The sequence below is a fragment of the Schistocerca americana genome, chromosome 5 (genome assembly GCF_021461395.2).
Source record: "Schistocerca americana isolate TAMUIC-IGC-003095 chromosome 5, iqSchAmer2.1, whole genome shotgun sequence".
Lineage (NCBI taxonomy): Eukaryota > Metazoa > Arthropoda > Insecta > Orthoptera > Acrididae > Schistocerca > Schistocerca americana.
The window spans coordinates 640,362,727-640,388,300 of NC_060123.1; the positions used below are offsets into that span (position 1 = coordinate 640,362,727).

At 43.0% G+C, this 25,574-nt stretch overlaps 1 protein-coding gene across 1 annotated transcript in view; it reads left to right on the plus strand.

Moving 5' to 3' along the window:
- Positions 1 to 25,574, plus strand: part of LOC124616602 (venom dipeptidyl peptidase 4-like) — a 318,997-nt gene that overhangs the window by 228,678 nt on the left and 64,745 nt on the right. Inside the window, exons 9-10 of the mRNA XM_047144923.1 lie at positions 2,361 to 2,541; positions 16,380 to 16,574. Coding sequence (XP_047000879.1) covers positions 2,361 to 2,541; positions 16,380 to 16,574 — 376 coding nt within the window. The remainder of the gene's footprint in view (positions 1 to 2,360; positions 2,542 to 16,379; positions 16,575 to 25,574) is intronic.

Here is a 25,574-nt window from a genome sequence, read left to right on the forward strand (position 1 = left end):
AAATCCCATTTCATTCAAACTAGTCCTTGGAAGTCAATTTAGGATAAATATGGGAAATGGATGGTCATATACGAGGGTTGTCCAGAAAATAAGTTCCGATCGGTCGCGAAATAAAATACACAGTGAAAATCAGAAACATTTTATTTGCAAGAGTTAGCTACACTTTCCAGATACTTCTCTACATAGTCACCACTCCGACTTAGACATTTGTCGGAGAGTTATACCAAATTTCCAACGCCATAGTCATCGAAGGCAGCCGCCTGTGCTTTCCGATAATTCTCTACGCTGGTCTATAGCGGGTAGCCTGCGCCCAAGTGTCGTCTTGTCTCCAGCGTTTCATGTGAACAGAGATGATACTCAGATGAGCCAATTAGGGATGTATTGTGGGTGATGGAACCCATCGAAAAGGCTACAGGAGCGTCTTCACTGTCCCTGCAGAGTGCGGCTGAGAACTGCCATGAAGAAGGAAGTACCGGGGGCCGGACGGAGTGGCCGAGCGGTTCTAGGTGCTACAGTCTGGAACAGCGCGACCACCTCGGGCGTGGATGTGTGTTAGTTAGTTAGGTTTAAGTAAGTCTAAGTTCTAGGGGACTGATGACCTCAGAAGTTGAGTCCCATAGTGCTCAGAGCCATTTGAACCATTTTTGAAGGAAGTGCGTGGCAGTTGTGTTAGGTGGGCTGCATTCATTAAGGCGAAGCCTCTCAGTGGGCCCTCCTACTTGGCGGGAGACATCGTTTTTCTAGGCACCTTTAATCGCTCACAGTGCGCTCACAACTGAAAAGAGCGTCGTGATGCGATCGACAGTCGTACTAGAGACACTACCCAACAAATTCGTGCAAAGCTTCATCAGGTTTTCACAGTTGTGTCGATTTCGCGACCGATCGGAACTTGCTTTCTGGACAACACTTGTGTTTTTGGATCAACATTACATGAGTATTTACGTCATCTGAAAACTGTTAATTATAGCTATTGCAAGTCATATTGCTTAATACCTCCAAGAACATGTGAAAGAGCAAGCCATTAATGATTAATTTCCCCTGGGGAGGTCGGATGTTGAAGTGGGAAGTGTGGATGCAAAACAGTTAGTCTATACTGACAGCCGTAGTCCACTTAGTGGTGCAGCTATGACTGTGCAGAAGGCATCAGGTCATAAAGTTTGTGATATGATTGTGGAAAGACTGTATTATACAGAGAAAAACAACCTTCACAATGATGTTTGCACATATCAAGTTACCACACATAAAAATACCTGCACCTCTTTATCCCTGTATGTTGTGAAAACGATTATCCCTTAGATATTATGTGAGTGTGCAGGGGAAGGTACACAGAAAACTTATGAAATATGTGTTGTGTACATAGTTCCGCGTAGTCAGCGCGTACACTACTTTCCCACTAGAGCACGCCCCACTAAGCACAACAGCACAGGCACAGCACTCGTCCATCTCCGCACTACGAGATGGCGCTGCCATAGAGATGGACCAAATTCTGCTTCCGCCGATCCGCGTATTAATATGTAACGCAGCCAATGAGATTGCTGCTAATGTAGAACCTATTCTCCTCGCGGATCACACTCGCGCAGTGATACATGAATGCACAAGGTATTATAACGAGTGTACAGACCTCTGATTAGTCAGTCTGCATTTGTCTGCACCAGTCTGTACCAGTCTGCATTAGTCTGTACCAGTCTGTACGAGTTCTACATTTGTCTGTACCAGTCTATAGTCAAGTTTCAGTCTGCGCCTAATAAGATTACCAAATTCCTGTACCTAGCCATGAATATAAATGTATAGACACTTTTGTCAAGTATCAGAGATATATGTGAGAATAAGATTAACGTACCAATACCAAAGGACCTTCAGATTGTCAATTGTAAATAGCATCCAGAACCAAGTTAAGTAATTTTTATGCTTGTTATTATTTTAATAAATTTGTGTGAAAATTAATCAAGTTCTGTTTAAAGTTGGTCACCGTCAATCTGCTACTCTAAGCGTGCAAGTGGTATTTCTATCGTCTGACCTAACGGCAGAAGATAAACACGCCACGATAAGACCACGAGACATATTGCTGACACTCGCCTACTTCGTTAGAGCGACAAGTCAAATAATCTGATGGTGTGTGTACTGAAAGTCTTACAGTATGCACAGCACAGTATGTGAAGTTTTTTCGAAATTTCCTTTACATTATCCGTAGTTCTTATCGTTTATTTGTTATGCATTAGATAGTTATAGTCGTTTGTAATCGCGATATTCATTCTAAATTGCTTTTTACAGTCTTTTATCTGTGTGCTAAGTTTGTTTCGGTACGGTTTCCTCTTTAAATCACGAAACATATGTATATTTTTGCCCCTTGTGTGTTACAGGCGACAGGAAACTGACGTCAAACAGCAAAGAACTGCGGAAGTTGTTGAAATCTAGACTGCAGCCAGGGCGTCTGGATGACTGGGTGGAGGTGGAGGGAGGGGTGGCAGCCCAGGTGCGCCTCCTGCTGCCCCCAGACCTCGACCCCAATGGCTCCGAGAAGAGGCCCGCCGTTGTCAGTGTGTGAGTGCAGACAATTGAGCCTTTCAGGTGCACGGGCTACCCACAAGGTGTTGACGCGGCTGTAGCGTGAGAGAGACGGGGTGTATCAACAACGCACAGCGTAGCACAAGCTGCCAAAGATGACCGATACTACCTCGTCTGATGACACATCAGCGCGAGCGGCGTCTGTGAGCGTGGGATTTCAAGTGGCCACAATCACTTGCTCGTAGATTGCAAAGTCACAGAGTGCAGTCGCATGATGTGGCTTCTTCGAGCCTAGTTTACCACTGCATTGAAAAGAAATGAACACATGAAAACGACCATTCGTTGACAATTCGCCGGTGTTCACTACTCTACATCTACATCCATACTCCGCAAGCCACCTGACAGTGTGTGGCGGAGGGTACCTTGAGTACCTCTATCGATTCTTCCTTCTATTCCAGTCTCGTATTGTTCGTGGAAACAAGGATTGTCGGTATGCCTCTGTGTGGGCTCTAATGTCTCTGATTTTATCCTCATGGTCTCTTCGCGAGATATACGTAGGAAGGAGCAACATACCGCTTGACTCCTCGGTGGAGTTATGTTCTCGAAACTTCAACAAAAGCCCGTACCCAGCTACCGAGCGTCTCTCCTGGTGAGTCTTCCACTGGAGTTTATCTGTCATCTCCGTAACGCTTTCGCGATTACTAAATGATCCTGTAACGAAGCGCGCTGCTCTCCGTTGGATCTCCTCTATCTCTTCTATCAACCCTATCTGGTACGGATCCCACACTGCCGAGCAGTATTCAAGCAGTGGGCGAACAACTGTAACCTACTTCCTTTGTTTTCGGATTGAATTTCCTTAGGATTCTTCCAATGAATCTCAGTCTGGGATCTGCTTTACCGATGATCAACTTTATATGATCATTCCGTTTTAAATCAGTCCTAATGCGTACTCCCAGATAATTTGTGGAATTAACTGCTTCCAGTTTCTGACTTGCTATATTGTAGCTAAATGATAAGGAATTTTTCTTCCTATGTATTCGCAGCACATTACACTTGTCTACATTGAGATTCAATTGCCATTCCCTGCACCATACGTCAATTCGCTGCGGATCCTCCGGCATTTCAGTACAATTTTCCATTGTTACAACCTCTCGATATACCACAGCATCATCCGCAAAAAGCCTCAGTAAACTTCCGATGTCATCCACAAGGTCATTTATGTATATTGTGAATAGCAACGGTCCTACGACACTCCCATGCGGCACACCTGAAATCACCCTTACTTCGGAAGACTTCTCTCCATTGAGAATGACATGCTGCGTTCTGTTATCTAGGAACTTTTCAATACAATCACACAATAGGTCTGATAGTCCATATGGTCTTACTTTGTTCATGCTGATTCGTTTATTTGACAGTACTGATACCGTGCATAAATAATTTGTTCCTATTTGCTTGTATCTGTAAACAAGCATTTACCCTATAGGGACCTGTGAGAAAACACGAGACAATGAGCATAACCTATGCTACTGTTTTATGACGCTAATAATCTGCACATAATACAGAAGGAAGAGATGTGCGAGGAAAGTAATGAGACTGATTTTTTTATCTGCCAAAATTTTTATATTTTCAAACAACAATACTTTCCTTTTCGAAGAAGTTCCCTTCGGCAGCTATTCATCGAATGTCGTTGTTCCCAGTCTTGGTAGCAGCGCTGAAAGGCTTCAAATGGTACGGCCTTTAATGTCATTCTTTCTAATGTTCTCCAGAGTCCCAATATGATGTCCCTTAAGACATTTTTCAATTTCGGGAAAAAAGTCACAAGAGCTCTGATCAGGTGAACAGGGGGGCTCTGAACAACAAGAACGCCTATTGAGGTCAAAAATTCCTTGATGGAAGTAGCCGTGAGACATGCGTTCTCATGATACGGCATCCACGTGTCTGCTACGTCCAGCTTCACTCGATTCACCCTCTTCCTGAGCCTTTCAAGAACAGCTTCGTAAAACATTTGGTTGACAGTCTCTCCTGGAGGAACAAATTCTTTATGCACGTTATCAGTACTGTCAAAAAAGTAAATCAGCACTGTTTTGATCTTTAATTTGCTCATTCGAACTCTTTACAGTCGAGGAGATGTTCCAGTGTCCCGGACTTCACTTTGCTTTGTTGCCTCAGGATCGTGCTGAAAAATCCAGGATTCGTCCCCAGCTATGATTACCCAACTGAACCATTCGTGATCATTGCCGATCCTCTCAAGAAGATTAACGGAACCGTTTCATCGATTGTCCTTGTGCTCAGTTTGTGAGTTTTTTCGGCACCACTTGGCACACACCCTTCACATGTGCAAAACTTCAGTCAAAACTTGATGTAAGGTGAAAAAGTGAGTAAGTTTAGCAGGTCACCCCTCATCCTTGTTGTTAAACGTCAGACTGATCTCACAAGAGCACGCACATGTTCGACATTTTCCTCCGTTTTTTAATCTGAAAGCCTCTCTGAAAGAGGTTCATCTTCAACGTGTTCTTGGCCTTCCAAAACAGACTTTTGCCAGCGAAAATTTGTGCTGTTGATAACAAATTTTCCCCATAGGCCTATTTCAACTTTTCAAGTCACACTCGTGGGTTCCCCAAGTTTTACACAAAATTTGAGATCATAACGTCGCCCTAAATTCCGCTGTTCTAATTTTCGTATCACACAACAAAAACACAACTTTACCGATGGCGTTCTCAAAAAAAAAAAAAAAAAAAAGCGTGATGGCTATATGGAGCTGAAACTCGGATTGAGCCTACATCTACATACATACTCCGCAATCCACCATACGGTGCGTGGCGGAGGGTACCTCATACCACAACTAGCATCTTCTCTCCCTGTTCCACTCCCAAACAGAACGAGGGCAAAATGACTACCTATATGCCTCTGTACGAGCCCTAATCTCTCTTACCTTATCTTTGTGGTCTTTCCGCGAAATATAAGTTGGCGGCATCCCTCTGGAAGGGATGAACACACCAGTCTACACAAGTAGAACAACTCCCTTAGCTGAGTGGACAGGACGTCTGACTGTCATGCAATGAACCAGGGCTCGATTCCCAGCCGGGTTCGAGATTTTCTCCGTTCTCCTCACCATCATTTCATCACCATCGCCACGCAAGTCGCCCAAGAGACTTGCAACTCGGCGGCCCAACTTCTCCAGGTGGGAACTCTCGGCCAAGAATGCCATACTATCATTTCACTCGTCACCGATTGAGCCTTGTGGCTGCTCAAACACCTGAAGGTAGGCAAACTCCAGCTTAAGATGTCGAAGGAGTTGCCTAACGGTCAGGCGCTAGAGCAACCTCATGACTTAATTTGTGTCAAAGTTACTGAGAAGTATATTTTTAACATGCTCAAGAAAGGTGTATGAGTGACATCAAAAGTGTTGCCGGACTGAATGGTCTTAGGACACTACGCCCGTAATCACGCCACAGGAGGGCGTGAAAAAGAAGTGGCGAAAAAGCATAAAAACACTTTTCCACTTCGAAAAACGTTCAAATTTCGTCGAATTGCTCTGTACGGTCCATAGTGGTTCCATCCTCCATCTTGTTGTTGTTGCTGTGGTCTTCAGTCCTGATACTGGTTTTGAAGCAGCTCTCCATGCTACCCTATCCTGTGCAAGTTTCTTCATCTCCCTGTACCTACTGCAACCTACATCCTTCTGAATCTGCTTAGTGTATTCATCTCTTGGTCTCCCTCTACGATTTCTACCCTCCACGCTGCCATCCAATGCTAAATTCCCTTGATGTCTCAGAACATGTCTTACCAACCGGTCCCTTCTTCTCGTCAAGCTGTGCCACAAACTCCTCTTCTCCTCAATTCTGTTCAATATCTCCTCATTAGTTATGTGACCTACCCATCTAATCTTCAGCATTCTTCTGTAGCACCACATTTCGAAAGCTTCTATTCTCTTCCTGTCCAAACTATTTATCGTCCATGTTTCACTTCCATACATGGCTACACTCCATACGAATACTTTCAGAAACGACTTCCTGACACTTAAATCTATACTCGATGTTAACAAATTTCTCTTCTTCAGAAACGCTTTCCTTGCTATTGCCAGTCTACATTTTATATCCTCTGTACTTCGACCATCATTAGATATTTTGCTCCCCAAATAGCAAAACTCCTTTACTACTTTAAGTGTCTCATTTCCTAATCTAATTCCCTCAGCATCACCCAACTTAATTCGACTACATTCCATTATCCTCGTTTTGTTTTTGTTTATGTTCATCTTATACCCTCCTTTCAAGACACTGTCCATTCCGTTCAACTGGTCTTCCAAGTCCTTTGCTGTCTCTGACAGAATTACAATGTCATCGGCGAACCGCAAAGTTTTTATTTCTTCTCCATGGATTTTAATACCTACTCCGAATTTTTCTTTTGTTTCCTTTACTGCTTGCTCAATATACAGATTGAATAGCATCGGGGAGAGGCTACAACCCTGTCTCAGTCCCTTCTCAACCATTGCTTCCCTATCATACCCCTCGACTCTTATAACTGCAATCTGGTTCCTGTAAAAATTGTAAATAGCCTTTCGCTCCCTGTATTTTACCCTTGCCACCTTTAGAATTTGAAAGAGAGTATTCCAGTCAACATTGTCAAAAGCTTTCTCTAAGTCTGGAAATGCTAGAAACGTAGGTTTGCCTTTCCTTAATCTTTCTTCTAAGATAAGTCGTAAGGTCAGTATTGCCTCACGTGTTCCAATATTTCTACGGAATCCAAACTGATCTTCCCCGAGGTCGGCTTCTACCAGTTTTTCCATTCGTCTGAAAAGGATTCGCGTTAGTATTTTGCAGCCAATGCTTATTAAACTGATAGTTCGGCAATTTTCACATCTGTCAACACCTGCTTTCTTTGGGATTGGAATTATTATATTCTTCTTTTAGTCTGAGGGTACTTCGCCTGTCTCATACATCTTGCTCGCCAGATGGTAGAGTTTTGTCAGGACTGGCTCTCCCAAGGCCATCAGTAGTTCTAATGGAATGTTGTCTACTCCCGGGGCCTTGTTTCGACTCAGGTCTTTCAGTGCTCTATCAAACTCTTCACGCAGTATCGTATCTCCCATTTCATCTTCATCTACATCCTCTTCCATTTCCATAATATTGTCCTCAAGTACATCGCCCTTGTGTAGACCCTCTATATACTCCTTCCACCTTTCTGCTTTCACTTCTTCGGTTAGAACTGGGGTTCCATTTGAGCTCTTGATATTCATACAAGTGGTTCTCTTTTCTCCAAACGTCTCTTTAATTTTCCTTTGGCAGTATCTATCTTACCCCTAGCGAGATAAGCCTCTACATCCTTACATTTGTCCTCTAGCCATCCCTGCTTAGCCATTTTGCACTTCCTGTCGATCTCATTTTTGAGACATTTGTATTCCTTTTTGCCTGCTTCATTTACTGCATTTTTATATTTTCTCCTTTCATCAATTAAATTCAATATTTCTTCTGTTACCCAAGGAGTTCTACTAGCCCTCGTCTTTTTACCTACTTGATCCTCTGCTGCCTTCACTACTTCATCCCTCAGAGCGACCCATTCTTCTTCTACTGTACTTCTTTCCCCCATTGCTGTCAATTGTTTCCTTATGCTCTCCCTGAAACTCTGTACAACCTGTGGTTTAGTCAGTTTATCCAGGTAACATCTCCTTAAATTCCCACCTTTTTGCAGTTTCTTCGGTTTTAATCTACAGTTCATAACCAATAGATTGTGGTCAGAGTCCACATCTGCCCCTGGAAATGTCTTACAATTTAGAACCTGGTTCCTAAATCTCTGTCTTACCATTATATAATCTATCTGATACCTTTTAGTATCTCCAGGATTCTTCTATGTATACAACCTTCTTTCATGATTCTTGAACCAATTGTTAGCTATGATTAAGTTATGCTCTGTGCAAAATTCTACTATACGGCTTCCTATTTCATTTCTTACCCCTAATCCATATTCTCCTGCTACATTTCCTTCTCTCCCTTTTCCAACTACTGAATTCCAGTCACCCATGACTATTAAATTTTCGTCCCCCTTCACTACCTGAATAATTTCTTTTATCTCATCATACATTTCATCAATTTCTTCATCATCTGCAGAGCTAGTTGGCATATAAACTTGTACTACTGTAGTAGGCGTGGGCTTCGTGTCTATCTTGGCCACAATAATGCGTTCACTGTGCTGTTTGTAGTAGCTTACCCTCACTCCTATTTTTTATTCATTATTAAATCTACTCCTGCATTACCCCTATTCGATTCTGTATTTATAATCCTGTATTCGGGTGCCCAAAAGTATTGTTCCTCCTGCCACCGAACTTCACTAATTCCCACTATATCTAACTTTAACCTATCCATTTCCCATTTTAAATTTTCTAACCTACCTGCTCGATTAAGCGATCTGACATTCCACGCTCCGATCCGTAGAATGCCAGTTTTCTTTTTCCTGATAACGACGTCCTCTTGAGTAGTCCCCGCCCGGAGATCCGAATGGGGGACTATTTCACCTGCGGAATATTTTACCCAAGAGGACGCCATCATCATTTAACCATACAGTAAAGCTGCATGCCCTCGGGAAAAATTACGGCTGTAGTTTCCCCTTGCTTTCAGCCGTTCGCAGTACCAGCACAGCAAGGCCGTTTTGGTTATTGTTACAGGGGCAGATCAGTCAATCATCCAGACTGTTGCCCCTGCAACTACTGAAAAGGCTGCTGCCCCTCTTCAGGAACCACACGTTTGTCTGGCCTCTGAACAGATACCCCTCCGTTGTGGTTGCACCTACGGTACGGCCATCTGTATCGCTGAAGCACGCAAGTCTCCCCACCAACGGCAAGGTCCATGTTTCATTAGGGGGGGGGGGGGAGGAGACCTCCATAGCACAGCAAGAACTACTGTCACACAGTACTCTTAAAGGGGTGCAATCACGTTCAGTCGAGTTGCAACTAGGCAGTGTTGATAGAGTAGGGTTGAAATGCCCGGGGGAGGCAGCAATGGCCACATTTGTCAAGAACGTCGCACTGTTCCTCATCGCACTGCCAACTGTCATTTTCGACAGCGAAACAAAGTGCCGGTGGAACGGATGGTTTCACTGATGTGCTTTATGCGGCACCAGGAGACTTCTTTGTGTCGATTCTGAGCGACAGTGTGTCTGAAATGTTTCCCTCCGTCACTCATACGAAAACTGCGGGTTTTAAACGCCTGGTGTCACGGTTCTAACCTCCGTGACAGAGGCTTCAGAAAAATGGATGAAATGTCGGAAGAGGTAGTGCAACGACGATCCCATCTTGTGACTCATCCACGGTATGCGCTGTGCAGAATTGTGACGAAATTTGGTGCCAATGCAACGTCAATAGCCCATCTTACAGCTCACAGCTCACGCGATCTTCTGAGCTTTGTTTCTTTCTTTCTGTCTTTTTTTTTCATGTTTTCACCCCTTGCTGTTTGAAACATCACCGAGCTGGAGGGCGAAGCAGCTGAGAACCACGCTTTTGCATCATTACAGAGGAAGGTTGTAGGCATAAACTGTGCAAGGCAATAACACGTTGGCCTACCTCTAACCCTTATGCCAGTAATTAGTCGGCTTGGCGCTGGTTGATATAGTTGTTGGATTTGTATTTCGGTATAGTGCGAAATTCTGTCCAACTCTGTCTGGATCGTTAAAATCCCGAGCCCGTTCAAGGACCCTGCCCGTAATGCTCCAAACGTTCCCAATTGTGGAGAGATCGGGTGAACTTGCTGGACAAGGTAGGGCTTGGCAAGTACGAAGACAATCAATAGAAACTCTTGCTGTGTGCAAGCTGGTGTTATCTTGCTGAAATGCAAGCCCAGGATAACTTGGCATGAATGGCAACAAAACGGGAGATGGAATATCGTCGACATACGAGGGCCGTTTGAAAAGTCCGTGCAAATTCCGAGAGATGGCACCACCGGCGCTTATCGAGGTCATTTTTAGTTAGTAGCATCTTTGTAAAGAACGCACACCAATTAGGAGCCATATTGGTCTATTTCTATGTGTCCGGCATTCGTGTGATTCAAGGAAGTCGAGTGATTGTCAAAAAATGGACGAAAAAGAATTTGTTGTGGTGATTTAACATTACTTTATGAAAGGCAAAATGCCACAGGAGACTAAAGAGAAACTTGATAAAAAATTACGGTGACTTTGCACCTTTGACTAGAACAGTTTATAAGTGGTTTCAAAATTTTCGGAGTGGTCATATGGGCACAAGTGATGCTGAACGTTCTGGACGCCCTGTGGAGGTTACGACTCCAGAAATCATTGATAAAATCCATGATATGGTGATGGATGGCAGAAGAGTTAAGGTGCGTGAGATTGCTAGTGCTGTAGGCATTTCGAATGAACTGGTACATAATATTTTGCATAAACATTTGGACATGAACAAGCTATCCGCAAGATGGGTTCCGCGATTGCTCACGCTTGACCAAAGACGGAATCGTGTGAAGTGTTGCAAGGATGGTTTGCAGCTGTTCAGGAAGCATCCGCAAGACTAACCATCGTTTCGTTCAAATGTGTGTGAAATCTTATGGGACTTAACTGCTAAGTTCATCAGTCCCTAAGCTTATACGCTACTTAACCTAATTTATCCTAAGGACAAACACACACACACCCATGCCCGAGGGGGGACTCGAACCTCCGTTGGGACCAGCCGCACAGTCCATTACTGCAGCGCCTTAGACCGCTCGGCTAATCACGCGCGGACGTCGTTTCGTCACTGTTGATAAAACAGGGATACATTACTATACTGCTGAGACAAAAGAACAGTCTAAGCAATGGGTTACCAAGGGAGAATCTGCACCAAAAAGGCGAAGACCATTCTTTCAGCCAGAAAGGTTATAGCGACTGTCTTTTGGGATTCATTAGGGATAATCCTCCTCGACTATCTGGGAAAGGGTAAAACTATTACATAGGTGCATATTATTCATCGTTATTGGACCGTTTCAAAACCGAGCTGCAAGAAAAACGCCGGCGATTGGACCGCAAAAAGTCCTTTTCCATCACGACAATGCACCAGCACACACCTCAGCAGTTGTGGCCGCAAAATTAATGGAAATAGGATTCCAACTGGTTTCACATCCTCCCTATGCTCCAGACTTGGGTCCCTCGGACTACTATTTGTTCCTCAATTTGAAGAAATGGCTGGCGGGACAAGGATTTTATTCAAACGAGTAGGTGATTGCAGCACCTAATAGCTGTTTTGCACACTTGGACAATTCCTCTTATTCACAAGGGATCAACAAATTAGATCATAATGAGATTTTCACTCTGCAGCGGAGTGTGCGCTGATATTAAACTTCCTGGCAGATTAAAACTGTGTGCCGGACCGAGACTCAAACTCGGGACCTTTGCCTTTCGCGGGCAAGTGCTCTACCAACTGAGCTACCCAAGCACGACTCACGCCCCGTCCCCACAGCTTTAGTTTCAAATTGGAACAGAGTTGGGCGAAGTGTATAAGTCTAAGAGCAGACTATGTCGAAAAATAAAAATGGTTTACCCCAAACACATAAGTAGTTTTTATTTTTGCACGTACTGCTGTGCAGTAAGGCTGTCGCGGATGAAAACCAAAGGGGTCCTGCTATGAAAAAATAATGGCACCCGAGACTACCGTTGTTGGCGGGCTGCATGGTGAGCGACAGTCAGGTTGGTATCCCAAGGCTGCCCAGAGCGCCTCCAGACTCATCACTGGAGACAGATCAACTCCAGTCAATGAGATTTCAGGCAGAATGTGCCAAACACCACTGCAGACGGGCTTGTCGGTGTACAGAGGTCAACGGGAGTCGACGCCAGGGGCGCCGTGAGCTCAGCCCCTTTCTGTGAGCCGCCTATAAATGGTCCTTTTGGTCACTGAAGGACCAGTTGCTCGTCGGATCGATGATAATGAAGTATCTGTGGCTCTGACTCCCTCTCTGTCGCCCCTGATCGCTTCTATCTTGACGCTGTATGTAGCCGTGGTTCACCCATTCCTACCAACATCGTCGAATACTGACATCGCTCCCGTTCAAGTGTCGAGCGATTCGCCGACTACTCTGACCAGCTTCTTGGAGCCCAGCTGCACGTCCTCCGTCAAATACTGAAACCTGTGTATATCTTTCAGGCACCTGTCTACGAGGCATAATGTCAAACTGACTGCACGGAATGGAATTCGCAAAGACTTTATACCCAGGTATCGACATGTCCCCTGTTTATTATCCGTGCCAGCCTACCTGCAGTGCAACACGTTCATCCATCGGTCACATAGAGTGCGCAGTTTTGCAGTTTTCATCGATACCTGTGTGATTATCAATTTGTGACCAGTTTGCGTAGCTCCTTCGTGAGGAATCTATTCGCGAGTGGCTACGAAAGCGCCCATCCAGCTCATTCGTGGTGGCTGCAAAGGACGTCAAGGCGTAATCAGTTAGGCTGCACATTCGCCTGATTTGGCGCCGCTGTTTTCTTTTCTCTGAGACAAGCTCGTCCGCAGCTCGTGGTCGTGCGGTAGCGTTCTCGCTTCCCACGCCCGGGTTCCCGGGTTCGATTCCCGGCGGGGTCAGGGATTTTCTCTGCCTCGTGATGACTGGGTGTTGTTGATGTCCTTAGGTTAGTTAGGTTTAAGTAGTTCTAAGTTCTAGGGGACTGATGACCATAGATGTTAAGTCCCATAGTGCTCAGAGCCATTTTTTTGAGATAAGCTCGAAGATGAACTTCCGACGACCCAAAGGGATTTAAATCATCGCATTGTTACAGAATGTTCAATGATACCGAAGGAATATCTTCAATTTGTCCAGGAGTCTTTTTTTTTTAATGCATGGTGTCTGTTTCTTAGAAAGAACAGATAGCACGCAGATCTCGCAGCTGTGAAACACTAAATGTAATTTGAAGGGGGATGAGTGCTATCAGCTGCAGCGGGACATTAAACGGAATCAGTGACGACTAACGAAAATGTGTACCGGATCAGGATTCGAAGCCGGGATCTCGTGCTTACTAGACAAGTGCGGCAACCACTGCGCTATCCGGGACACAGCGTTGTCGCAACTGCACGGTCTACTGAAACTTCCCCTTTGAAAATTAAGAATGACAGTGCCGGAAAAACTCTTACGTTATTTGATTTTCAAACAGCTGAGCAAAACTGAACGTACTCAGGCATTTCTCTCTTTACTTATTCTGATCATCACTAAACTGACACACAATATTTTTAGCGAAACGCAATCTGACTTTCAATAATCCCTACAAAAGAATGTCCCTGACTATCAATAACCTATACCTTTCATGAATCACTTACCTCACAAAAATCTTTGTTACTCGAACTACTGCAATACAGCGAGCGCCAATACTGCCAGCTAAATGAAAGATTCTAACTACAAAAATAACTGTAGGTATTTTCTGGCCGTTGTTTCGTTATAGGCTAGCAGAATATATTTTTGCGTGTGGTTTCGTGAAACCCAGGTCTTACGGAAGTATACACCTTTGCACACTATCTTGTGTTGTGGAGAAGAACGTACGTTAACTTATACCCTTTTACATAAATGTCTTCCAAGACTTAAAATTGTTTAAGACAAGTTGTATTTGAATAACATTCTGAAGGGCGTTGTTTTACGAGGTTTTAATATCCAGTTATATTATTTTTTCAGGTTTAGCGCAAGCTTAAATATTCCGTTCTTATACATAACAATGTGATCGACATTGTGTTCACATTATTACATTAATATCGTTGTTACCACTATTCAAGCCGCGATTCTTCGGGAAAGTATCTTCCATCATACTACATTCTTTCATAGCTGCATGAAGCTTACAAACATTTTTGCAAGGATGTGAGTAACAAACCGGTTAGTAAGACAGTTTATGAGTCTTACTTCCACAAACTGAATCTTGCTATAAAAGCACCAAAAAAGGACACTTGTCACACTTGGAGCAGGTTTGAAAATGAACATCTCTAATGCAAAGGGGGAAGATAAAGAGAAACTGAGGAAGAGTTAAAGCATCATCACAATCTTTTTAATGTTGCATAATGTCCAAAATCTAACGACAAGAATATATCCGTAATGTACAATATAAACACCAAAGTGACACTAACTTTCGACATGCAGAATGTTTGCCCACTTCAGAAATTGACTCTTCCATCACATTTTACAAATGGCTTCTGTGGACATATAAGCTTACTGTACATGACTGCAGTGATTCTCAGGCATACTGTTACATGTCGAGAAACGACGTCCGAGGCAGAAGAACAAATCAAGCTGCATTCTGTGTTGCTGAACATCTACTTCGCCATCGTTCTCATGCGAAACATGTCATTTTGTATTCGAATACCATTGGTGGACAGAATAAGAACAGCCGTACGGCTGCTATGTGCTGAAAAATGCTTGGAAAGATTGATCACAAATTCAGTTTGGCAGGACATACACACGTAGTGTCCGACACCGACCTCTCCTTAATAGAAAAAAAAGAAAAAGAAGAGCAACGCTCCTATGGGCGTTCTCCCGATCATACGTCAGTTTACGAGCCCAGAGCCACTACTTCTCAGTCAAGTAGCTCGTCAGTTTGCCTCACAAGAGCCGAGTGCATCCCCTTGCCAACAACTCTCAGCAGATAGGATGGTCACCCATCCAAGTGCTAGCCAAGTACAATAGCGCTTAACTTCGGTAATTTTATGGGAACAGGTGTTACCACTGCGGCAAGGCCGTTGGCGAAATTAAATTAAGGGTATTGTAATACAACGCAATGAATACAAGAAAAATGAATTTCAGAACATTTCGTGAACATTTGTGATTAAATGTTACAGTGTATAATGCACTAAAATATCAGTACAATTTCTGTTATTAATCAGTTAATCAACTGGTCACACAGACAACACAACAACACTTCGTCATGCTGTTACTATGTCACAAATTTGGGTTCTCTAAATATGGTAGGATTCTGAAGCAGAGAACAGTCAGCAAGAAGCGTTCTGTATGGTGGGGGCCCCTAATAATCAGTACCTGGGCGTCCGCGGCAAACTTACCGTCCTGTTACTATAGTTCGTCTATTGGGGTTTGATAACATACTAATTTATGAAGGTCACCTATTAATAAAAAGATCGGTGCATATGCGACGATTTCGTCGCTATTGGCCATCGAATTTGGCGCCTCCACGCATGCGCACTTCCTGCCTAAGACTGGCATAAATAGGGGGCTCTAGTCATGCCTTAGCAGTGTGTTCGTCGCACCTGAAGATGTCGGCCAGTTGCGCTGATGAAATATTGTGGAGTTTTCACTATGACATCCGACGTCTCGCCCGAGAACCATGTATACAGTAACTAAGACTGTTTTTAACAAAAAAAGAATTTTTATCTTTATTGATGGGAGTGAAATAAAGGGGACGCCAGATTTCTGAATAAGTCCCCGATCGTTTCGGGGATGAGGTCAGCATGAAACGGAATTAACAACTCAGTTCTAAAATTTAAAGTACACCAATAATTAGCAGATGATTTTTGTATTGCACTCGTACAGGGGGGGGGGGGGGGGGGTTGTTTGGGGGAAGGACCAAACAGCGAGGTCATCGGTCTCATCGGATTAGGGAAGGATGGAAAAGAAAGTCGGCCGTGCCCTTTCAAAGGAACCATCCCGGCATTTGCCTGGAGAGATTTAGGGAAATCACGGAAAACATAAATCAGGCTGGCCGGACGCGTGATTGAACCGTCGTCCCCCCGAGTGCGAGTCCAGTGTGCTAACCACTGCGCCACCTCGCTCGGTGTACTCGTACGTTTTCCCAGCTAACAGCAGAATTCAGCACAAAATTTAACTTGCTCAATAACTCACAACTGGGAAAGTTTTTCCACTGTAACTGACACGCCAAACGAAATGTTTTGATCTTTACAATGCCACATCCTCTGTCTCATGCAGGAACGCCTACCCGGGTGCCCAACGTATAGGCGACTACTTCACCACGGACATCTCCAGTTACTTCACCACCAACCGGCGATACGTCGTCATCTACATCGACGGGCGCGGGTCTGGCTGCAAGGGCGACAGGACGCTCTTCTCCGTCTACCGGAGGCTGGGCACTGTCGAAGTGGAGGACCAGATCAGCGTCACCAAGTAAGGCCGCTGTCGTCTACTGTTTACCTACTCGTATTGTACAGCTTTTTAGTGTTTATTTCTTCTCACAATTACAATGACGGAAAAAAATTAACAGCAAGAGGGAGTTGGGCGACGTAAACGAAAGTTGGTAGGCGTGTTTCAACATCTGAAAGATGACGTTATAACTATATGTTTACTTTTGTGTATTAACGTATAGCTATAATCAGCGGGCCCGGGTTCGATTCCAGGCTGGGTCGGATTTTATCCGCTCAGGGATTGGGTATTGTGCTGTCTTCATCATAATTTTATCCCCATCCGGAGCGCAGGTCGCCCAATGTGGCGTCGAATGTAATAAGACCTTCACCATGGCGGCCGGACCTGCCTCGTAAGGGGTCTCCCGGCCAATGACGCCAAGCGCTCATTTCCATATATATATATATATTGAATTACTGGTCAGGACTTTTACGCCGACTGTGTGTGGCTGTTTCTTGTTGAATCGTCTGATCAGTCGGAAGTTGCTTTGCAGAGAGGGTAAATGACTACTGAAAATATAATTGTTTTCTGGATAGCTCAACATGAATTTTCTAAGGCACCGAAGTTTATCATGCATTTACCAGTAGAATAAGGTGCAGAGAAAATACTTCGCCGTTTGCAACTTCCATCCGATTTCGACGAAACAATTCGTGACTGTGAACCATCAAACTTTGCAGAAACATAAAAGAAAATTAAATACGTATGGTCATGAAGAAGTGAGACATCAGTTCTATACTAAATAATTTGTCCATACACAAGTTCCATTTAACTCTGAATTTATGGCAGTCAATAGATAACGAACTTCATCCTTCGACATTTCCAGATACAAGTCGCACAATATAGCTTCTCACGTAAATCTACTGCTATGCAGTATGGAACCTTCACGTTACACTAAAATACTATTTTTTAAACAATAATAATACTGAGGTAAGATATGCGTGTCCGACACAAATTATAAGAGACAGAAGAGTGAGTAGCTGTTCATCGAGAATATTCCGTACATCAAAAGAATGTGTAAAAAATGTTCTTTTGTCCGCCTTTCGTGCAGCGGCTTTCAAAGTCAATAGCTCACAGCATCTCTGACGGCGCTTCCACAATAAACACGTCACGTCACACGACGTTAGTTTTTTACGTTCTCGCAACGTTATTTGCTAACTATAGCTGTTGCCGAGCGACTGCTCGCTTAGTGAATGATTTAAAATGGTAGGGCAATCACATAATGATAACATTGCTTTCCATGGGAATCTTGGAAATCAATCAGATTACCAAGATTCACATGTCGCCGTTGACATTATGGGATTGAGTACTTTACGGATTTACATGGATTGAATATAGTGTTTCTGTCATTTGACTATTAGGATTACACAAATATGGTGATCTCTTATTCTGAGACAAAAGACAATTCTTAAGGTAACGATACACAGAAAAAATTTAAAAAACACTAAGACAGTAAATCTACAAAGTTTACAATGGAGATTATACATTATGCTCATTATATTCCATTTTACAGAGTTCATAAGGACCATCTTTGTGGCCTCAAGTTATTGTCCAGAGCTTATAGGCTCTTTGCTTCTGAAAGAAAACACATAAACATTCATCCTTTTATACACATATTCTTCTCACACATGGAATTTCTTACACGTGTCCATCTTCCATTGATCACTAGTTGTCATGATTTTTATGCTTTCATTGTTTGTGTATTTATAGGGTAAGTTAAAATTGATTATTCTCCAGATGAAGCTTATCCCTTGAGAAACTGGATTGCTACTTAGCATTCTCAAAGAAGAAAACTTTTTATCAGCTCTGGTGAGTGAGTCTCGTTCGCACATTAGGTACAAACGTTACACGTAACAAAAAATATAAATACCTATTAGTCTAAGAACTAAGCTTAAATCTAATTTTAGTGTTGTGTCTAGACAAGACAGCCTAGACACAATGAGAGGAAGCCGAAAGGCACGCGCTAAGCTGAAGCAGGATGGCGTGAGGTCTGAAACAGGATACGTAATGAATGCTATAAAGAAAAGTACGTAGCTTCTGGAATACTTAACTTTAATCCATCCTTTTGGTACATCTGGAGATTGTGGCGATACAAGTGAGACTCTTTAGATACATGCAATGTTACTAATGGCGCCTTGCTAGGTCGTAGCCATTGACTTAGCTGAAGGCTATTCTAACTATCTGCTCTGCAAAAGAGCGAGGCTTCGTCAGTGTGCATCGCTAGCTACGTCGTCCGTACAACTGGGGCGAGTGCTACTCCGTATCTCGAGACCTGCCTTGTGGTGGCGCTCGGTCTGCGATCCCTGACAGTGGCGACACGCGGGTCCGACATGTACTAATGGACCGCGGCCGATTTAAAGCTACCACCTAGCGAGTGTGGTGTCTGGCGGTGACACCACATTTAGGACTTGGGATTCATAGGAATCTGACTTTGTCACTATTCGCGTGAGGTTTGACTGTCCGCATTTCATTCAGGGGATTACATTTTTTTATGTTGTGAACCCATATAAGAGTCTTATTTTGGAAGTGGCTTTCAAGGAAAAGTCCGTTTCGTTCAACTAGAGCGGGAGTGCTGTGCTGGTACACCACTTTAAATTTAACGCGTTTGTTGCATCGATGGACGTTGGCACGGGCTGATTGTTAGTGCTGAACCGCAACTCGAGGCGCTCACTAGCCACCACGCGGTATTTCAGCCTTCCATTCACGGTTCAGTGAAGTTGCGTCGATGGTGCTGTGATATTTTGTGGTTTGCTGAGCTGGTGCGGAGGGATAACACTTACACTTGGTTTTCGATGCACTGCACTTAATCACATCACCGCCTTCGGTTACACAACCGGAGCATCACTGTCCGTCGGCATATCTGCACGTGTAACACTTTCATCGTGAACGAAATTGTCACTCATTTATAACATCGACGTATTGCTTCATGTCTGTGGCAGACTTCCACACCATTTTAAGCCTCCACTTATACACTGCTATGTGCACAAATTTTTTTTACAGTTTATGATCAAATAGTTTGTCTCACTTTGAAGCTTGCTAATTGAGAGCTTCTATTATCATGTCCATTTCGATTTCTGTTGCTTTGTTGGTAACCACCTTAACATTTCGCTTTACATTATTCATCATCTTTCTCTAAGACTAATTACGCTTTCGATTCACAGTCACAATACATTAGTTTCTCCGATTTGCTAGCAATTATATATTTTTTGGATTCATTTGAATCGTTCTTTCTGTTCATTAGATTCATTTAAGTTATCACTGTCATTTCCACAAAAATTTCCTTTTTACTAGATGCGAGGATCAGTCACACTTGATCGCCCTCTTACATGAGAACAAAACACCATTCAAGAAAATATTCAAATTCCTTATCGCGATCGCAGTTCGGGTCTCGGATTGACTTTAAAAGAAAAAGTAAAGACATTTCAAAACTAGCTTTTTTCGGTTTCGTACAAGCGTTTCCTTTTGAAAATCGTTTGCCAAACCAGCCTCCCACGTCAACCGCATTTCTCAATCTGTGACGTCAAGTCTACGGGAAGGGTTTAGGCGGGTTAGGATATTTACACAAATTCAGAAGAAAGACATAGATATAATAGTACATAGAAGAAGAAATATAGCAAACAATTCCTTGTTCCTTATGACTTAGCAATTAATTTTTCTTTCCGTCGTACGTCTGCATAAGCGCCGTAATTAAGAACTACCTGCTTTGTTTTACTTACGATTTCATTTTCATCTTATTCTCGCTTTGACGCCTGCTTGCGTTGCGCTGCATTGACCTCTATATATGACCTTAAGTCATCATTCCTTTCTCCTTGTCACTTACGCTCTTATGCTTGGTATTTTATTTTACTTATGGCTTTAAATGTATCCGACCTGCGTATTGCAATTACAATTAATGCTACTCTGTTTATCTAGCTGAAGGATAGCGCTTTCGTTGTCATGTTTCTACTTACAAGTAACTCACATGCTTCGTAAGCGTTACGTTATTTTCATGCAGAGATGAACTTGTTCCAGATTTCTAAGTACATTAGAACTTACTTATTTTCCTTTTTAGTGGCATCACGAACCATTAATTGTCAAGCGACCCTTGTCCTTGACGAAAATAAATTTCCTTTTTCGATCATTGCTCCTTAAACTTAAAAAAATTTCTTACATACTACGTTTTATTTTCATTTATTTACCATTACATATCGCAGAAGCCGGCTTGTTGGACACACCCTTCGCTTTATATTTCATTTTTCTCTCATAAATATTATATGTTTAAAACTAAATCTTAAAACTAGAGTTCTCGGATTTGATCACTTTCTTTGTTAAACAAGAATATTTCACTGGCTTGTCTGTACATAAATTATGGCTCAAGATAACATATTTTAAATTCTCTGCTGTATAGCAAGACAGGCTCACTGTCGTGTAGTTTATTCTAAACATTTTAACGAAGTCAGATCAGTTTTCACTTAGTTACTAGCGGCTAACCTTCTCTTGCCAATATAAAGCTTCCTCTTGACTTATTTTTTAGCATGATACCTTTCAAGATCAGAGTGATGGTGTAATCCTTTTATTTTTCCATTTGTGGGATGAGAAACCAAATAACAACCTGTGTGCGGTATACGAAGGATCTCGTAAGGTCCCTCAAAAATACTTAAAAAAATGGCTCAAATGGCTCCGAGCACTATGGGACTCAACTGCTTTGGTCATAAGTCCCCTAGAACTTAGAACTACTTAAACCTAACTAACCTAAGGACATCACACACACCCATGCCCGAGGCAGGATTCGAACCTGCGACCGTAGCGGTCGTGCGGTTCCAGACTGTAGCGCCTTTAACCGCTCGGCCACTCCGGCCGGCCAAAAATACTTACCCATTATCGATTTTTGAGTGAGAGCAACGATTGTTTAAGGTGCGATTTTAGCAAGACTTTTTCGCCTACTTTATAAGTTAACATCTTATTAATATGTTTGTCATATGCCTTCTTGCGTAAACTGGTTTTGATGGTCAATGTTGTTAGAGCTTATCTTATTCTGGCGTCTAAACTAGCGCTTTTGTTGCTACACTTAGGAATTGAATTGATCCATTCATTTTTCTGTTGGTCAGGAGACATCAACTCACTCAGAGTGAAACCAGTAGACAGGTGCGGTAGATTATTCACTATTTCCTCGAAAGGTGACACAAAGTCAACCCAGCAAGTCTGCTGATTTGGTACATGCGTACGAATGAAACGATTAAACTCTTTGAAGACTCGTTTAATCGGGTTCGACTGGTGCCTAAATTTTGAGATAAGGATTTGCCTAATTTGATGACTAGCAAGGAAAAGTTTCCATCTTTTGCAAACAAAGTTAGACCCATTGTCTGAGAGAATTGATTCAGGTCCTCCGAATATAGGAAAGTAGTCACGTTCTAAACGATTGATGATTGGTTGAGTGTTTGCAGATGTCATAGCGTACAATCTCAAATGTTTGGTAAATAGTACGATGACAGCTACAAGGTACCTTAGTCCTCCACGACCTCGTGGGATTGGTCTTGCCAAATCTATGCCTAGGATTTGTCTAGGTATCTCTGTGATGATAGGATTCAAAGGCAGTATATTCAAAAGATTAAAAGGCTTTGCCTTTTGACAAATGACACAGTGTTTCAAGAGCTTGTGAATTCTGCTATGAAGGTTAGGGATGTAGCAGTACTTTGCAGTTTGACGCTTACACTTTTCTGGACCAGTGTGTCCCCATGAAATATGTGTATACCAGAGTAAGTGTTCTACATATTCCTGCGGAATGCACACTAGCCAATTTTCTGATGACAATGATGCTCGGTGGAAAAGAACTTGATGATGCACTTTGGAATATTTGCACATGCGATGGCTAGGATTAGTTTCGAGGATCTGTTTCACACCTTTCCATTTTGGATCAGTTTGCTGCAGCTGAACAATCTAGTTACAACGATCAAGAAAATATTTGCGATGTATTGGATCCTTCATCAAGAGAATTCTTTAATTTGACATTTGTTCCAAAAGTTCAGTACTGTCAGAAGAGCCTTCAGGCATGCGAGATAGAGCATCTGCAATAATGTTATCTTTGCCTTTTATATAGATTATTTCGAAATCATATTACTGCAAGAAAAGACACCACGTCGTAAAGTGAGGATGTAGGAGTTTACACGTCAGAAGAAAACTAAGAGCCTGATGTTCAGAATAAACTTTGATTTTACAATTTAATGAACACCCTTAGCTGCTTACAGGCGTTGACATACGTCAACAGGGAGAGATGAAAATGTGTGCCCCGACCGGGACTCGAACCCGGCATCTCCTGCTTACATGGCAGACGCTCTATCCATCTGAGCCACGGAGGACACAGTGGGTAGCGCGACTGCAGGGATTTATCTCTGGCACGCCACCCGCGAAACCCCCATTCTCAACGTATTGTCCCGCACTACATTCGTAGTGCCCCCGCCCATTACACTCATTACTCGTGGCGCGTTGCCGATTCCCGTAAGAGTTCGGGCACTGTTTGTGCATTCGCACAGAAGAAGAAGATGGTCAAGTGGCCGGTGAGCCTTAACTATATATTTGCTAAGATGGTATCTGCTCTTTCACAAATGGTTCAAATGGCTCTGAGCACTCTGGGACTTAACTGCTATGGTCATCAGTCCCCTAGAACTGAGAACTACTTAAACCTAACTAACCTAAGGACATCACACAACACCCAGTCATCACGAGGCAGAGAAAATCCCTGAATTCGCCGGGAATCGAACCCGGGAACCCGGGCGTGGGAAGCCAGTACGTTACCGCACGACCACGAGCTGCGGACAGATATCTGCTCTTTCGGACATACCATCTTAGTAAATATAAACTTTGATTTTCTTGCCATTGATGTAGTAGTTGAATCTCTTGAAAGCCCAAATAGAGTAGGATCGTTCTGTTTCTGTAAGAACCCTACAGGCAAAACTAATTACTCTGATTTCTTGTTTTCCATTGGCTTCATGGATCTGGAAGAGACATGCGCCTATTCCCTGGAAACTTGCCTCAGATGACACACAAAATTCCGTTTGCATATCTGGATGATGAAGAATGTTGCTATTTAACAAAGCTTCATTGATATCGAGGAATGCCTTTTGACAGTCGTCGGTCCAATTCCACTGAGTATTTTTCTTTAAGAATTTCAATAAATGAGGGTTGTTTATCGCTTGCTTTGGTAAGAATCTTCTGACGAACGAAGTGAGTCCGAGATAACCTTTAAGTTGTCGTTTTTAAGATGAGATAGAAATATTTTTAATTGCCCTTAGCGATCAGGAGGGATTCCGTCAGATGAAATGATGTATCCTAAGAATTTGATTTCGGCTCGGCTAAAGTGTGACTTTTACAAGTTGGCAGTGACTCCGTAATCCACGAATCGCTGAAACACTTTCTGTACTAGTTCCACGTGGCCTTCCCAGGTTTTAGTAGCAATTAAAAATCATCAACGTAGAGAATGACTTTATCAAGAATATCTGGACCAAGATCATGATCTAGGGCAGAGATGAATACTCCAGAACTAACTTTCAGTACAAAAGGCATGACCCGAAATTGATAACATCTGCAGGCGAAGATAAATGCCGTATACTTAGGATTTAGTGTCACTTGCCAATATGATATCTTCAAATCAATGCTACTCAGATATTTAATTCCATAAAATCTCTGCGTTGTTCTTCAGTCGCTTCAGGTCCCGTTCGTACTGGTACAATAATTTTATTTATGTTTCGCGCGTCAAGTACGAGTCGTACTGTGTTATCGTGTTTCAAAATCATCAACAATGGGCTACTATAAGGCGAATTAGATTACTCTATGACTTTCCAACTCAGCATCTTAATTTCATTGCGAACTGCTTCCCTTCATGCATACGGTATGAGGTATGTCGTCCGAAAGAAAGTATGGTGCGGCACAAAAAAAAAAAAAAAAAAAAAAAAAAAAAAAATTGAAATGACTCTAAGCACTATGGGATTTAACATCTGAGGTCATCAGCCCCCTAGCCTTAGAACTACTTAAACCTAACTAACCTAAGAACATGACACGCATCCATGCCCGAGGCAGGATTCGAACCTGCAACCGTAGCAGCAGCGCTGTTCCGGACGAAAGCGACCTAGAACCGCTCGCCCACCGCGGCCGGCCGGTGGGGCACCACTTCCATAGTATATTCATAGTCATTTATAATACCAGGTCGTTTGAAAAACACTTGGATCTATTGTGACAACAAATTGAATAATTTCTGTCGCTGAGGTTCGGATAACTCTGTTGATTCTTAGGTCATATTAGTTATTTCCTGCGGAGAGGATAAGTCACTGACTGTTATTGTATCATTAAATGTGTCACAGTTACCATATGTTGTGTCTAGACAAGACAGCCTAGACACAATGAGAGGAAGCCGAAAGGCACGCGCTTAGCAGGCAAGAGATAGGTCTGTAACAGGATACGTAATGAATGCTATAAAGAAAAGTACGTAGCTTCTGTAATACTTAACTTTAATCCATCCTTTTGGTACATCGCTATTGACGATATAAGTGAGACTCCATAGATACATGCAATGTTACTAATGGCGCCTTGCTAGGTCGTAGCCATTGACTTAGCTGAAGGCTATTCTAACTATGTGCTCGGCTAATGAGCTATGCTTCGTCCATGTAGTCGCTAGCAAAGTCGTCCGTACAACTGGGGCGAGTGCTAGTCCGTATCTCGAGACCTGCCTTGTGGTGGCGCTCGGTCTGCGATCACACAGTGGCGACACGCGGGTCCGACATGTACTAATGGACCGCGGTCGATTTAAAACTACCACCTAACAAGTGTGGTGTCTGGCGGTGACACCACACCATAGAACAAATTGAAATGATTACGACAAGGAGGGCTTTTGCCTGTCCTTTGTAATCTATTGCTATTACAAGTGCCAAAGTGTTTTACTCTTTCTTTCACTAACTCCAGTGCTACTTCTGTCTGCTGTACTATAGTTCAATTTTTTTATCTTGGCGGCTCGCGCAT